The 16418-nt window shown below is 40.4% G+C and overlaps 1 protein-coding gene across 2 annotated transcripts in view; it reads left to right on the top strand.

The window, feature by feature from the left end:
* Positions 1–16418, top strand: part of ide (insulin-degrading enzyme) — a 31134-nt gene that overhangs the window by 5635 nt on the left and 9081 nt on the right. The window contains exons 6-20 of one of the 2 annotated variants that reach the window (XM_050071738.1): positions 777–889; positions 1106–1268; positions 1583–1675; positions 1815–1906; positions 2303–2383; positions 2926–3029; positions 4602–4704; positions 4841–4963; positions 5446–5528; positions 7885–8029; positions 9761–9871; positions 10121–10241; positions 11293–11384; positions 13324–13435; positions 15784–15951. In XM_050071738.1, the coding sequence (XP_049927695.1) occupies positions 777–889; positions 1106–1268; positions 1583–1675; positions 1815–1906; positions 2303–2383; positions 2926–3029; positions 4602–4704; positions 4841–4963; positions 5446–5528; positions 7885–8029; positions 9761–9871; positions 10121–10241; positions 11293–11384; positions 13324–13435; positions 15784–15951 (1704 nt within the window). Of the gene's footprint in view, positions 1–776; positions 890–1105; positions 1269–1582; positions 1676–1814; positions 1907–2302; positions 2384–2925; positions 3030–4601; positions 4705–4840; positions 4964–5445; positions 5529–6965; positions 7111–7884; positions 8030–9760; positions 9872–10120; positions 10242–11292; positions 11385–13323; positions 13436–15783; positions 15952–16418 lie in introns of both variants that reach the window. The other variant, XM_050071737.1, reaches the window with a different exon arrangement.

The raw sequence follows: 16418 nt of genomic DNA, 5'->3' as shown, positions 1-16418 counted from the left end.
GTTGCAAAAGCGTCACTCAGCCTGAACAGAGCTTGTATGACTTGTCAATTCCTTGTACTGTCAGTTACTCAAAACATCGAAGAGGAACAAACCATGCAAGTCATGTATGACTTGGTATTTGTAGCCTAAACCATAATGTTACAAGTTTGATTTTCAAGTTGTTAAACAGCAATTCAACATATGATTGTCAGATCAAATCGTGATATTGTACTTCAGCATAAATGCCAAAAACAAATGAGACCATTGTCAAGACTGAGTAGCTTCTGCTTGATGCTAGTTTGAGTATTTGTTGAAGGTTAGTCCATACACTATATGCCCTACACCTCCTCTGTCTTGTTTTACATGTTTATTTTCTCTTTAGCCTTGCTAACATGGTGGAGGTGGTTTCTAAAATTATCTTCCCATTGGTCTTTTACTAGTTTCAGCCTGTGTAATCTTCTGTAATTGGGACAAACTTTGAAAACCTCTGCTTCCTTTGTGGCAAAAGAGCAGCACCCTCTTCCTGTTTCACCATCTGGTCTTTGTGTTTAAGGGCAGTTAAACAAATGCTACGGTCAAACTTACAGTGAGTGGAGCCGTACTGTGCATCCTGGAAATACTATTAATGGTCAAAGTATGATCGCTGGTATTTGTTTCACTAGATGAGTGCAGAAAAAGAGCCATCCTTTATTATAGTTTATGGTTTAATTGAGTCCTCTTTGTACTCATATGGGCTCCTTATTGTCTGTTAACTTTAAACTCTATCTAAGCTAAGCTTTTTTGTCTTTTCCCCACAGAATCATTAGATGAGTTGACCTCCATGGTGGTGAAGCTATTCGGAGAAGTGGAGAACAAAAACGTACCTATCCCAGAATTCCCAGAGCACCCCTTCCAGGAAGAACACCTCAGAGTGAGTAACACAGCCATAGCTAGTTTTTAATAAGATAGTATTTATTAGCTTTTTTTAGCAACTGGCTGTTTGCTGTATGAAAACTGTATTTAGGCACTACATGATGAAAACCTTTTCCATTTATCGCTCATCAAAATTTTATTTCTAAAATATCAAATGACTGAGTTTTCTTAAGTAACAAGAAGTTGTTTTTTTGTTCTTGGTGATTTGTTGCAGCAATTCTACAAAGTGGTGCCTATCAAAGACATCAGGAACCTGTACGTGACATTCCCCATCCCTGACCTACAGAAGTACTATAAATCTAACCCAGGACATTATCTGGGACATCTGATCGGTCACGAAGGACCTGGAAGTTTGTTATCTGAGCTCAAATCTAAAGGTGGGACATAGAGAATTAAAGGAGAATTAAAAAAATAAATAAAAATGCTCAAACTATTGTGGTATGTTTGCATTATCATGTTTTCCCACCTCACAGATTGTTGAATTTTATATTTTTTGTTTCGTAATAGTATTTGTATAAAATATATAATATGATCAAAAATCAGATTATGTACCATTTTCTGATTGATTTGACTGCAGTAGAATTTCTTTAGTATTCACAATGTGCTTTTAAAGTAATCAAGATGTTCAGTTTTCAGTCTTCAATCTTAAGTATGTGACTTACTGACAATGGCCGTTATTTTTATTTTTAAGGCTGGGTGAACACACTTGTTGGAGGGCAGAAAGAAGGAGCTCGAGGATTCATGTTCTTCATCATCAATGTGGATTTGACAGAGGAGGGCCTGTGTAAGTAGCACAGCCATTACCATTCACTCATGTGCTTTGCATGTGTTTGATTATTCCCTATTGTGGTCAGATGTGTGTATGTGTGAGTAAATGAAATTGAAATACTCCTCATTAAGGCATGCTATATTTGTCACTGCAGTGCACGTTGAGGACATCATCTTCCACATGTTCCAGTACATCCAGAAACTGCGCACTGAGGGACCTCAGGAGTGGGTGTTTGAGGAGTGCAAGGTAATTAATGTTGTCTATTCGGCGACAGCATTTCAGACAGAGGGGCAGGACAAACTTGACCTACTTATTTCTGGTTAGTTGAGAAACTAATAGAGCAGCACAGACGTTGACAGCAGAGACTGATGGGATTCAGACCTGCCAGCTATTTTCACCATCTTATCGGCTGAATGTAGCCATGTCAAATGGAGCTGGATAGTATTCATTTTCTATGCTACGCTATCTCCTAAAGGATTAGAATAACATGGGGATTAAATTCTGTGCAGCTCCTCTTTCTAGACTCTGGCTCAGAATGTCTGTCTCTATACAGTAACTGTATAAAACAGTTGCTGTATGTAACTGTTGTATGTGTTGTGATTTCACATGTTTGATCCCTCACCTCTGTCTCTCTTTCTGTAGGACTTAAACAAAGTGGCCTTCAGGTTCAAGGACAAGGAGCGACCCCGCGGCTACACTTCCAAAGTGGCTGGTCTTGTACACGTAGGTCCTCTCTCCATCTGCAAAGGTTGTTTCCAGGGAGACACAATGCAGCTCTTTGCGTCTGTACCTGCTGTCGTCATCAGGCTGCCTGGTGCTGCTGTTGACTCTGTACTGAGCGAATTAAGATTTTGCAGAGGCACAGTCAGAGCAAGGCTCAGTTCTTGTATTTACCACAGTTCCTGTATGACTGTCGCAGCAAGGCTCATTGACTTAAGTACCTAATCATTATCTGCTGCACGAATTACAGGAATTTTCTTGTGTGTGTCTTCTTGCCAGGTTTCGCAGTACATTTTCCCCCCTCCATTCTCTTAACAGTTTGCAGGCTTTGATTCAGTGGCTAAACTATCGGTTTGAGATCTACAGATCTTGGAAATAAAAGCTTTATTAACAAATGTGTTTTACTATCAGTCCACTCCAGTGGCAGTTGAAGACATATAATTATTACAGCAAAAAAGAGTACAATTGAATTTTAAGCCGTCTCCACAAATCCTCCCACTTCAAGCAGCACAGTGCTAACAGCTGTCTGCTCTGTGTGTTTTCAGTACTACCCTCTTGAAGAGGTTCTGGCAGCAGAATACCTTTTGGAGGACTTCAGGCCAGATCTGATTGAGATGGTGCTGGACAAGCTGAGACCAGAACATGTCAGGTCAGTGTGAGCACTAATGAAAGTGCAGCTTTAGATAGCAATTGAAAAATGTTATACATACTATGTAAATAAAATAACAATTCCCTTCCTTTATGGATGAATAGTCTCACTGCAAGCCTGACACACATGTAGTAATGTGTGTATTTGTGCATAATGCCAAAGAAATATCTCAGAAAGTTTGCTGTATCTTTATAACTTGTATCTGTGACACAAGGATAATAACATAGAGGATAATACATTCAGATAATGATTATTTTCTGTAGCCTGCCAGCTGTGACAAAGTGCTGTTGGTCTACTTTGATATTTGGATGAAACAGCTTTTCAATTTTCTGCCTTGAAAAGAAATGCCAGACAACTTCACAGATTTGATTATCTCTGCAGCCTCAAAGAGTCCGTTTGTTATATCAGGAGATGGAAATGTGTGCTCAGGAATACATTATCAAGTTTTGCTCTCTGAATTGGAAATGCTGCTATCCCCCATAGGATATTACATAAACAATTTGGCAAATATAAAATTTTTCTTGCTAACTTGTTATACATGCCCCACGCTATTTGAAGATATTGGTCTGTCAAAGAGTGTTATGTGTTAAAGCAGAGCTAGACAGCTTAATGCTGTACAGTGGAAGATCTAGTTGGCAGCCAAAGTAAACACCAACCAATAAGCTAAGATGATATCAGTAAATCATAAAGTTGTACATAAAAGTTGTCCTTTGTTAAGAAGCTGAAGAGGTTCAGCCATCTTTTGTTGAACTACTGTTTGACACTGTGTTCTGCTCTGGTAGGAATTAAATTAAAAAGAAAGTCAGAGACCGTACCCAACAGGAGATTCATTTTGGGAATCCAAAGAAATGTCTGACATATCTTTTGGGAATAGCAGAATCTTCTCTGTTCCAGCCCGACTTTGAGTCTTATGTAAAACTCTAAGCCTAGTAAAGCCTCAACTCCAGTTCATTTTATGGGATGCTGCCTGTGTCAAGCAAAGTGCAGACTTGTAACTACTCCATTCCTTAATGCTTACCGAGGAGGAGATTGCGTGCCCTCATTGGCTGACCCTGACAGTTTGCGTGCCAATCTCGTCCTTTACTGAAGTGGCTATTTAACCTTGGGGTGTAACCATCGCTACTTTGAATTCATGGCAGCGCTTCCTTATGTATCACTCTCATTCCAGCAGCCGTAAGTGAAGTTACAGCAAATCAAGTTGCATCATTAAAGTGCTAGAAATTCTAATCACACACATGATGATGCACACTAACTGTCTTTATGCTGAGTCCTAGTTGTCATTTACTTAGCAAGAATGTACTATGTCCACTTTGTGATTAAATAAATGTTTAGGTACCAGTGAAATACACTCTGAATGCGGTGCACTGAGAGCGATTAGGAATTCTAAACATAGCTCATCAGTCAAAGGCACAGGACGTGTCAATGGCTCTGCACTACATGATCCAAATGCAATGCTAATAGAAAAGCACTCATCTCATGCAGGGTGGTTACAAATGGAGACTATCTAATCAGCTGACAGAGAGGTTTTTGTATCCATGTAACGTGACCTGGTTCACTCTTTTGATTTTCCAGAGTTGCAGTGGTGTCAAAGTCATTTGAAGGACAAACAGACAAGACAGAAGAGTGGTACGGTACGCAGTACAAACAGGAAGCCATCTCTGCAGAGTCCATTGAGGTGAATCACTGCGGTCATGGTGCTCTAATCAAATGACACACAGCACCAGGAATCTTTTTTTTGCTTCGTGATGAGTGTATGACTACTGCTTATGTTTTATAAGACACTTCTTACTTATTATATTCCTGTGTTTCAGAAATGGGCAAGTGCAGACCTCAACGGCAAGTTCAAACTGCCCATGAAAAACGAGTTCATCCCAACCAATTTCGAGATCTACCCTCTTGAGAAAGACTCTCCATCAGTTCCCACTTTAATCAAGGCAAGTGTTTTTGCTGCACAGCTCTGCCAAAGTATTCAAAGTACTGTCGCTCTTCATTACACTACTGCTCTAGACAATCCTTACTTAACTGCATATTGTTAAGAATCTCTGTATTGCTGTTATATGCTAATAAGGCATTGTGATTGAGACATAAAGCATTTAGCACTGTTGTTGCCATCATGTCAAGATCAGAGGAACTAAGCTATTAACAGCAGCGTACATATTCCATTCTCTGAAGGAAAAGCTTTATAAAAGCCACTGTACCTGTTTTCTTTTATTGCTACTTCACTATATTGTAATCGGATAATATCAAAGTAACTTTGTTACAGTTATGTGATAAAGCAAACACTCCCTCTGCCTGTGGTTTGTCTGAAGTGTGCCTTTTCATTTCCATGAACTGCAAACACTTATCTAGCTCAGAGTGGACTTGAATATGAAATATGAATAAATGAATTGCTTGTGTGTGGTGTTATTTCTTTCAGGACACTGCCATGAGCAAGGTGTGGTTCAAACAGGATGACAAGTTCTTCCTGCCTAAGGCATGCCTGAACTTTGAGTTCTTCAGGTATGTAACTATGAACCTTAATGGTTCAGCTGGAACTTTAGGTACAAGGTCCCCACCAGTAAATCCACTTTTTACTAGGTGTTACTACAAAGGTTACTTTGTTAATTCTCCATAATAAAAAATAACAGTAGATATGTATACCATCCAGAGTAATCTGCCAAAAAGTGCAGAAAATTGTCTAAAAAAAAAAACAAGATGTAGATGTGTTAATATGAATTGACTGTGGTTTTGTCAACAGTTTCTGTACCTGCTCTTAAGTCCTGCCCCTACTACTAACTAAAAATAATACTTTAACTAATAGAAAATAATCTACAGTTTAAAAAGTCTGGTAACTGACTGAAAAATTAACTGCACTGAAAACAAAGAAATGAAATCAATCAATCAATTTTATTTATAAAGCCCAATATCACAAATCACAATTTGCCTCACAGGGCTTTACAGCATATGACATCCCTCTGTCCTTAGGACCCTCACAGCGGATAAGGAAAAACTCCCCAAAAAAACCCTTTAACTGGGAAAAAAAATGATAGAAACCTCAGGAAGAGCAACTGAGGAGGGATCCCTCTTCCAGGACGGACAGACGTGCAATAGATGTCGTACAGAACAGATCAGCATAATAAATTAACAGTAATCCGTATGACACAATGACACGGAGAGAGAGACAGAGAGATAAATAAAAATAAAAACTATTGAAAAATACAAAATGATAATATCTGAGATCTATAAATCTGTTGGGAACTGAACATGTGATCACTGTAAAATTGTGATTTCTCAGTGTGTTTTCTTTACTGTAATGCAACAAAAATGTGGTAAGGTGAAGTCTGTCACAGTTTTTTTACTGAAGGTCGCAGGCCAGCATGTTAAGAGCAATAAAAATACAAATACGGAAACGCTACATAAACCTCAAATTGAATGCCATTTTGCTGAAATTGTTTGACTCAGGTTAGCTACTCTTTAATTAAGGCAGATTAGGGCTAATGCCGTTACAAGATTTCTTTTTCTGAAATTCTCAGCTCTTGAAGAGAAATATCTTTGCTGTGGCAAACGGCTCAAAATAATCCAAAAGGAAGTCTTGCACCTGCTTCTTTTTCAAGTGTTGCTATAATTTACCAGGAGGCCACTTCCAAACAGTCAGTCTAACTTGGGAGTCTTCCAGTGTTTGCACAGACGATACCACTACATGAACTGGGATAGTCTGGATTAGCTAGCCAATAGTCTACAACTGAAACACTGCCAAACCCTTCTTTGTGGGACTGTAATCACAGTCTGTTATGGGGTTTGTAGTTTGTAACAAACTGTAGCAAGTCTGATAACCAACCAAATGTCCTGTTGTGGAACATTTGTTCCATTACACCCTTAACTGAAGTGAGATGTAGGGACCAATGTCGCTACGCTTTGTTTCTATGTTTTGTTTGACCACTGCCATTTTCTCTACAGCCCGTTTGCGTACGTGGACCCATTGCATTGTAACATGGCATATTTATACCTGGAGCTCCTCAAGGACTCCCTCAACGAGTATGCATATGCAGCCGAGCTAGCTGGCTTGAACTATGACCTCCAAAATACCGTCTATGGGATGTATGTAAGTATTCAAAATCCCTCCCCATCGCCCTCACGCTGCATCCCAGACTTTACGTCCCCAACCTTTATCATCCCCAGACTGCGCTACTGTGGCTCAGCCAGGCCTGGGTTGACAGGTCATTTTAAGCCATCTGAATGGGCACATTGGAAGGTTGTATCTCACAGGATAATACATTAATGAAGAAAAGTTAACAAGAATCTGCTGTTTATTAAAGTCCATTGTCTGTTATAATGTGAGACTTAACTCATGGTAAACCTTAACCATGTAGTTAAAAAGAATAACATTTAAAAAAGAAAAAAAAGTATAAAACCCTTCCAACTAAGACCTGGCTGTCCTAGCCTCTGTTCTGTCTGCATCTTCCTCTTCATTCTTCATCAATCCTTTTCCCATTTTTGCTCACCCACCTCCCGCGAAACCCTAATGACCACTTGAGGTAATTATTTTCTCTCGTTTCAGGCGTATCGAATCTTTGTCATTTCTGTCTTTTAGGCATATTATGGTTAAAGGCACACCTGTAGTTATCACACCAGGTAAAGCGGCGTTCCACCAATGACATTAAATTTATGGATCTGAAAACAGCAGTGGCAAGTCTTTCACAGAATCTAGTCATCAGTTTTTTTTTTGGAGACAGAAGGCTGGTCATGAGGCTGCATATACATACTCTTCTTATCATTCTTCTCATGCGTGCATTGTCTTGTGTCTTTTTTTTTTGACAACCCCTCATTCCCAACAAACGTGTATTTTTGTTTTTCTTCTTTTTTCCCCTTTCATTAGTCGCTACCTATACGCAGACCCCCTGCACTGCAACATGACCTACTTGTTACTCAGGTTACTGAAGGATGATTTAAAAGAGTATACATATGCAGCCCGCCTGGCCGGGCTGGTGTATGGCGTAGCCTCGGGGATGAATGCCATCCTCGTAAGTAAGCCGTGTGAAATCTGGAGGGAAGTGGGGGGTGCCAATGAAGGGTCCACTTTGAGGCTATGAGCAGTGTGTGAAAACAGCTTGGTTTTCTACGTATGTGAAGAAGTGCTGTGTGTCGCCTGCTCGTCCAACCTGAAGGATTTATAAGAATCTTTGCTTGCTACTGCATCCCCCGCAAACACCAACTTAATATGTCCTTTTAACTGTTGCTGAATACAGTCCTCTGGAAATGTCATAGCTACTTAATTGACATTTATTTCTGCTTAGGATTAAAATATTTGCCTCTAGCAATTATGTCTCAAGAATCTGTTCATCACATTTCTTAAGGAGAACACACATTTCCATACTTGCTGCTTTGTTTTAAATGCCTCGACACCTCACTGTCTGTCACAAGAGTTTTTCGTTTCTAAGATTAGGGGTTTATGAATTGATATAACAGGTTTTTATTTCAGGCCCCTGTGGCAATAAAACTCACAAATTTAAAACTTTGTGCAGACTTTCAGAATACGCTGAACCCTGGCTGCTTCAGTCAAGGACGCATGAGTGACTGGTATTGCAGATTCACTTCCAAAATTCATTCAGGGTAATATATTCAGACAGGAGAAGGAGAAATAGACTGTATGGCACGATTTTACCTACTCTGTGTAATTATTGTTTGGTCTTTTGGCTGCCATTCTCTTGCTTCTATTGTGTCAGTGTCATTCAGGTGGTCGATGAAATAGTGTCTCCGTCGTAAGATACAAGGAATAAAGCCAAATGATGCAGATTCTCTTGACATATTTATAGTCACATTTCTGCTGATGCCAGAGCCCAAAGGATGTTGGAAGTGGATCTGTATCCAGGAAGTTTGAGTAGTTACAGGCGACTTGCTCAATCTGGCTTTGTTTCCCCCAATATATGAATACAGCAGTTTTCTCGTGTGTGTGTGTGTGTGTGTGTNGAAACCGGTTTGCGGTGATGGTGTTACGCTCTTTTCTGACTTTCTAACCTCTTGGCTGCACCCTTTGTCATATGACCGAGTAACCTGCATTCATTAGCTTCCTCTCACCTGTGAATCACAATCATGGTGTGCCCTTTGAGACGGCTATTCAACACACTATCTGTGTAGTCGTGTGATGGGCTGTATGTAATTTGATTTGAGTCAGCAGTGTTGGTGTGGCTGGCTGGGTGTTTGTCAAGGTTAATGATGTTAGGAGAGATTACTTTAACAGGTGTCACCGCAGGGACTCAGCAACAGGGATCGGGGAGGAATGGGATGAGTCTAAGAGCGAAGCTATGTAGCTGGAGGTTTTGCTGAATCATTACAGGCCATAAGGTGCAGATGACATTGCAAAGTAAAGGCTTTAAATAACCTTGACTGTTCTTTTCCATTTTTAAAATGCTCATTTGCATTAAAAAAAAAACTCATTGTGATGAAGTGATTCTTCCTCACATAGATCAGCCTCTTGTTACTTTTTGTTTTTTTAATGTGGTGGATGGGAGTCTTTTTTTAATGTATATTCCTCCACTTTTTCAGTTTTGAGTATAATGAAAGTGCTATTACATTTTTTGTGTGGTGACTCATCTTAAGAAGGGACTGATCTTGACAATCATTCAGCCAGCCAGTAAATCCACACATAATAAATAAATAGATCAAATCAGCAATTGAAACTGCAGTTTCAGACTGGCCTTATCTTTGTGTTTGTTGATAATATACCATCTGTCCTCTGTCGCTGTCTGCTGCAGCTGTCTGTTAAAGGTTACAATGACAAACAGCACATCCTGCTGAAGAAGATCATTGAGAAAATGGCCACCTTTGAGATAGATGAGAAGCGCTTTGACATCATCAAGGAAGCGGTAAGCTCACGCCATCGTCGGCACAAAGTTATGATGAATTATGATCGACCAAACAAATGACTTTATGGAGGAGCTCACTTTAACCCTTGAGTATTCAGAGCCTGTTTTATTCTGCCTTACAACACAAGAGCAGTAACAGCAGCAGCATTTTGATGTGCTCCAGTAGTTTTCACATACTTTTTTTTCTTTCAAGTCCAGTTCATGAAGTGTTGATATTGAACTGACTTTGCCTTCTCTTTCTCCCTGCAGTACATGAGGTCTTTGAATAACTTCAGAGCAGAGCAGCCTCACCAGCACGCCATGTACTACCTCCGTCTACTAATGACTGAGGTCGCTTGGACCAAAGACGAGCTCAGAGAGGCTCTGGACGGTGAGGATGGATCCTCGTAATCCTTCTCTTTTTCTCTTCACTGTCTCAAAGTCCCAGCCCCTGTGCTTATTACTCCCTTTTCTCCTGCGGGGCAAACTGAGTTCACTGAAATACAGAATAAATGCATATTCTAGTCCTTCTTCAGGCTAGATTGAGCAAGTGAAGCTTGAGATATGTAGGTAGGTGTATGAGGTTGAATAACCTTGTAGCTGTAGCGACAAACATATGGCCGAAATTTCGCTATTCCTCAGTTTCAGTGTGGCTGACAGTTGATAAAGGGCTACTCTTTCGCTCCTCTCACCTTAGGTCTTTTCTTCTTTTCTGTTTTCTTCCTTGAATCCTCATTTGAATGCTAAGACTGTTCTCCAGCAGATGCCTCCCTAGCTGCAGACTTTCCTCTCCGCAGTGCCAGTCTGGAACCTGAAGGGCAGACTGCTATTTTTTACCATGAAGCTTACACGGACTATCCTCAAATTCACATGAGACTCAATTAACCTGCAGGGTCAAAGCCTGCAGCCCAGTCACCGGGGCCTCCAATTACCACGCCTTCTCTTATCAGTGTCCTTAGCCTTTTGCTGTCCCCTGTATGAGGTCTATGAGGCACTTTCAGTCTCTTGTTTCCTAGTGTGTGTGTTGGTGTGTGGACACAATCATTTAGATAGATTGTGTGTGTGTGTGTGTGTGTGTGTGTGTGTGTGTGTGTGTGTGTGTGTGTGTGTGTGTGTGTGTGTGTGTATCCCTGTAGTAGCTCATCCTTGAATCTGGGTCAGACGTTGCTTGAATTCAGATTGGCCTGCCCACATTGAGACAGACTTGATTTTTATGTACTTGTAACTGAAGTGTGCATGTGTTTTGCATGATTGTCCAACTGGTGACTGCTGTTGTCCTGTTCGTGAAGAGTATGCTGTCGATGAAACACACACACACACACACACACACACACAGCAGTTATTCTGTTTTTTTTCCTGATTCAGTCTTGATAGCAGCTTGGTAAAATTGCCTGGGAAATTGCTCTTTGATTGATTGCTGTTGTCTGTGATCTGTATTCCAGATGTAACTCTCCCACGCCTCAAGGCCTTCATACCTCAGCTATTGTCACGGTTACATATTGAAGCCCTTCTCCATGGCAACATCACCAAGGAGGTTTGTCACTGTGTTTTTACTGCCAGCTGAGGAAATGTTCTTTCCTTTCATATCGATGCTCTAAGTTTTGTAAAATATGTGTAAGCCTTTTCCTGTGAATATTGAATACACTTTTTATACTGGAACATCTGAGTCACCTTCAGCTTTTTATCGTGCCTTCCAATGGTATCACACAGGTGAGGATTATTGTCAAAAACCTCTTATAAGATCCTGCAAGCAAGTCACTCTTTATATGAGGTCCCAGCTGTCGCAGCACCCGCCATACGCCTTGTAATGATGACAGCGTCACAGTCTGGTGGAGAGAGAATTAGACTCACCAGTGTGTGCAATGATCCATTTCTTTTGAGCTATAGTGTAGGCTGGTTCCTATAATGCCAGAGCAAGAACTGACCGAGTAGTTTGACAAAGGAGCCTCGTATTAAGAGGCTGTATGAGAGATGAAAAATCAGGTCATCATGTTGTAATGGGAAATTTGTGCTTATTATTGGTAGCAAAGCAGGCCAGTTAGAGAGCAGGAAATGTTACTGTAAAATAATGATTTAAAAGTTATCATTGATGTAGCTTTAATACTTTATTGTTAAACCTATTACTATGCGTACATGTACCCTCCGCTCTCATTCAGTTAATGAAACCTTGTTCCTCAAGCCCAGTGTTTTCAGTTACCACATTGACTTTGACTGCACCAGTGCCAGAGTCAGATCCAGAAACCCCTTAAATCCCTTGTTAGCTTAAGTCCATCCCATGTACACAACCCACACACCTTAAAGGGACAGTTCTCCCTAACTCCAAAATACATATATGTCCTCTTACCTGTTGTGTTTTAATCTGTCTAGATTGATTTGGTTTGAGCTGCTGAGTGTTTGAGATGTCAGCCATAGAAATATCTGCCTCCTCTCGAATATAAAAGAACCAGATAGCACTCAGCTTGTGGTGCTCAAAGTGCCAAAGAAATAATTGAAAAAATTAAAAGCAATGTCTCTTTCCAGAAATCATGACCTGGTTACTCAAGATAATCCACAGACCTTGTTGTGAGCAGTTTCATGTTGAAACTATTTTCTGTTTATTGAACTACATTACCAAACGCTTGTGCTTGTGACAGGGGAAATGTGAACATAAATGGCGTCTTCCTCAGCTGAGTTGTAACATAAGCTAGCTCAGTGGTGCTAGGTGAGCTAGCAGTTAATACACATCTCCTTCTGCGTGGTGATACATTTAAAGGGTGTACAGGTAAGAAGAAAAAATTGGTGAATTGTCCCTTTAACACTCTGCAAATGGATATATATATATATCTATGGCTATTACACTGATAAGTCTACAAACTGCAATGGAGATGACTTGATGGAATTTTTTTAAGGCTCAGCAATCTAAATGACAGAAACCTAATATTTTACCCAGTATTTAAATCCCTAGTGGTTTTGGTTGTATCTGAGAGGTGGTGTGATGTGTCTGCTGCAGAGACTTTAGACTTCTAACCCACTAAATCAAACTGTTTTCTGCTGACGGTTAAAACAAAAGCTGAGAGTGTCCACAGTAAGGTCTGTGTAAGCAGTACATTATTTCTGGAAACTTTTTTGCTTTGAGCTCCACAAGTAATATTCCATTCACTGTCTCTAGTCTGTGTTAGTGAACAGAAGTCTCTCACACTTAAATAAAATGCAAATAAAATCAAAACAAATCTGCATGGAGAGTTAATGGTGGGGGCAAGTATACATTGAATATGGAATATCAAGCTAACCTCGCTTTAGTTTTTAGGGTGTGGGTTAAGAGAGCAATACATTACCTGTGTGTACCATCAATTAGTGATCCAAAATCAGCAACCTGGAAAATTGTGTAAAACAGGTCATTTACAAACTCTTGGATAGAGCTTATCATCAGAGCTAAATATTGTGTTTGTGGACTGAAATGTTTGGCCTTTCCTCCCTGTCTGTCGTCTCTATAGTCTGCTCTTGGCATGATGCAAATGGTGGAGGACACGCTCATTGAGCATGCTCACACAAAGCCCCTCCTCCCCAGCCAACTGATTCGCTACAGAGAGGTGCAGGTTCCAGATGGTAAGTCCTGCACTCCCCCGCATCCCATACGCGCATGCACACACACACACACACACACACACACACACACACACACACACACACACACACATCGATTAAGCACTCTTAATCATTATTTGCCAGTCAAGCCTGTCTCCACGGCGACCATGCAGAATAACCCTCACCCAGTGCTGTTGCCCTCGTCATCAGTGACGCTGCCTTGCGTTTGTAAAGACTTGATTAAATTCGACATCCCTCATTTCCCTCAGAGGAACATCATAGTCACTGACTGGAAATGGACGTCATCGGGCAAAATACGTACACTTCCCCTCAGCTCAAAGATGAATGCACACACACGCCAAGCAAAGCACCTGTGCTGCCTTTCTGATTACATTAGGAAAGTGGAACGATGTGGAGAGGAAAACCAGAGCTGTGCAGGGCCACCTGGAGACATCCTGTGTCTCACCGAGGGATTTTCCAGGCTTTGCTCCAGACTGCCAGTCAGACATAGAGCAGGAGCTAGGAAGGAGGACATAAAGGATGTAAACACAAAGTTGGATTATGAAATGACAGACTGGCTGACAGTATATCTGAGAAACAGGTTATTACTCTCACAGCTGAAAGCTTTAGAGCCGAAAGTTCCTGTGAATCTGTCCAGCTACACATTAATCTTTGTTAAAGGCATCATGTGGTCCAAATGTAATCAGAAAGAAAGCCAAATGTCTAAAATTCAAACACAATTTTGGAGCCTGCTATCACTCCTAATTTGATTGACAGGTTTTTTTTTAAAACAAGGACTTGGAGAACAAAATCTCCAACTGAATTTATTCATGCTTTCTGTAGCAAAGGCACAAAATACCCACAGACCTATAATTTATATAGTTAAAAAAGATTGATTGGATATTTAAAGCAGGAAGTTGTGCAGGTTACCATTATGTTGTGTGGAACTATCCAGTTTCACCTCTTAGTATGCTGTATTTTGTGTGTTTCTTTGAGCTGACTGAATGCTAGTTTATTCCAGACTGACAGTGAGATATTAAATGTGCTATGACAAAACAAAACGACACACATGACAATGACACAACAGCCTGAAATTTCCACCCCTCACATTAGTGCTTTGGTTTTTATCTGCCCAAAATGTTTTCTAACTTAAGTAAAACTTTTGAAATGTTAAAGAATGCTCGGGGAGATGTTTAGGGCTGTGGACGTGACACTCCCCGAACGCAGAGCCAAAGTGCTCCGTCAGCATGTGCATAAAGGCACCTGCATTACCCAGCCTCAACTCATCCTCCATTCAAAGTGAGCTTGATCACAATGGACTCAAACAAAACTGAAGCTGAGCGTAAAAGGAACCAGTTTTCCCCATGCAAGAACGGATGGCTCCGCTCCACGTTCTGCTCAAAAGAAAATTTAAAGTACAGATGAAAGGCTGGAGGAAACCAGTTTGGAACCACTCAGCAAAAAGCACAATGTTGGCATTCAGCAGAATGTCTGTCTGCCTGTTTTTTGGAGAGTGTCACCACTGTCCTCTGTCTGAACTTTCCTGTTTTACTCTGTAACACTCATCTGTGCCTGGAGCAAAGTGCTCAGGCAGGAGTGCACATCTACAATTGGAACAGCTCATCAGTTTTTTTGCAGGCATCACTTGTGTCGCTTTAGGCAGCAGTGATTATGTTTTTGAAAGACCTGATTATGCATACAGGGATCAGCATTTGGTAGGGATTATATAGAGGTGTAAACTACGCTTGTGAAATTCATTTCCATGCTTATCTGAGTTCATTGATCACTGTGGATTTCGGATTAATGAAAGGATTCTTCTTGAGCTGGTTTTGACTCAGTCACTGGCATCACATGTTAAGTGTGGTTCTCAATATATCATCACACAGTCATGATGGACTGAATCATTTGAACTTGTTATAGACTTTATAAACTAAATTAAATTGGCACACACTAGAAAGTATTTCAAATGCTTATCAAATGCTGTCTTCCATTAACTGTTCCATAATCTGTTTTCTGTTTTAAAATTGGAACAGTATGACGAGAGGTTAGGGAAAGGGCTTTTCAATATTTTTGAAATTCAAAAACATAAAAATACTAAGATATTTTGATGCAAATAACTTGAATATTTTCCTTTTGTTCTTCAGTACTTTTAATTAAACACATATAGACATACAAAATACATGACTGCCCCTTCAGTTGTGTTACTGCCTGTAGTCTGTGATGAAATAAAAATTGAGTTTTTTCAGGCTCAGCTTGGGAGCCCTGCTTTCTCTGCCCTCTGTCAGTAATGCATTTTCAACTGAATGTGTTTATTTTGTATGATTACAGCACTAAAAAAAAAAAAACCCATATGCTTCTGTTCCTCTCAGGCGGCTGGTATGTTTACCAGCAGAGAAACGAGGTGCACAACAATTGCGGCATTGAGATCTACTATCAGACCGACATGCAGACCACCCACGACAACATGCTGCTGGAGCTGTTCTGTCAGATCATCTCCGAGCCATGCTTCAACACACTGAGAACCAAAGAACAGCTGGGTAAGCCCACAGAAAATGATGCACAACATATCATGTGACGCATTTTATAAAGACAAGAAACAACAGTGGCAGTTGTGTTAAATTTTGCTGCCAGGTTGTGAATATTAATGCAGACACTCTCTCTGAGAATTCTGCGGCTTTAATCTGCATTTAGTAATTAGATGCTTCTCTGTAAAGACCAGAAACTGTGTAAGTGAAGTTTCTTAAGTGCTGTCAACCATGATGATGTTTAATAACTTGGGAGAATGAATGGATTGAGTCTCTGAACCACATTTCCTTGGAAGTAGTGCTGTAATCAAAGTGCCAGACCTAAAGTTAATAAGATAAATACAGAGACAATGATGAGAATTAAATGAGGACATAAAAGCACTTCACCAGATCCTTAATGCAAAATGTTTTTGAGAGCACTTCAAAGGCTTTGAACAGTTTCTCTGCACACGGTACCCTGTCTGTCCTCTATGCTGAGT

The sequence above is a fragment of the Epinephelus moara genome, chromosome 19 (genome assembly GCF_006386435.1).
Source record: "Epinephelus moara isolate mb chromosome 19, YSFRI_EMoa_1.0, whole genome shotgun sequence".
Classification (NCBI taxonomy): domain Eukaryota; kingdom Metazoa; phylum Chordata; class Actinopteri; order Perciformes; family Serranidae; genus Epinephelus; species Epinephelus moara.
This window is presented reverse-complemented; position numbering and strand designations above follow the sequence as displayed.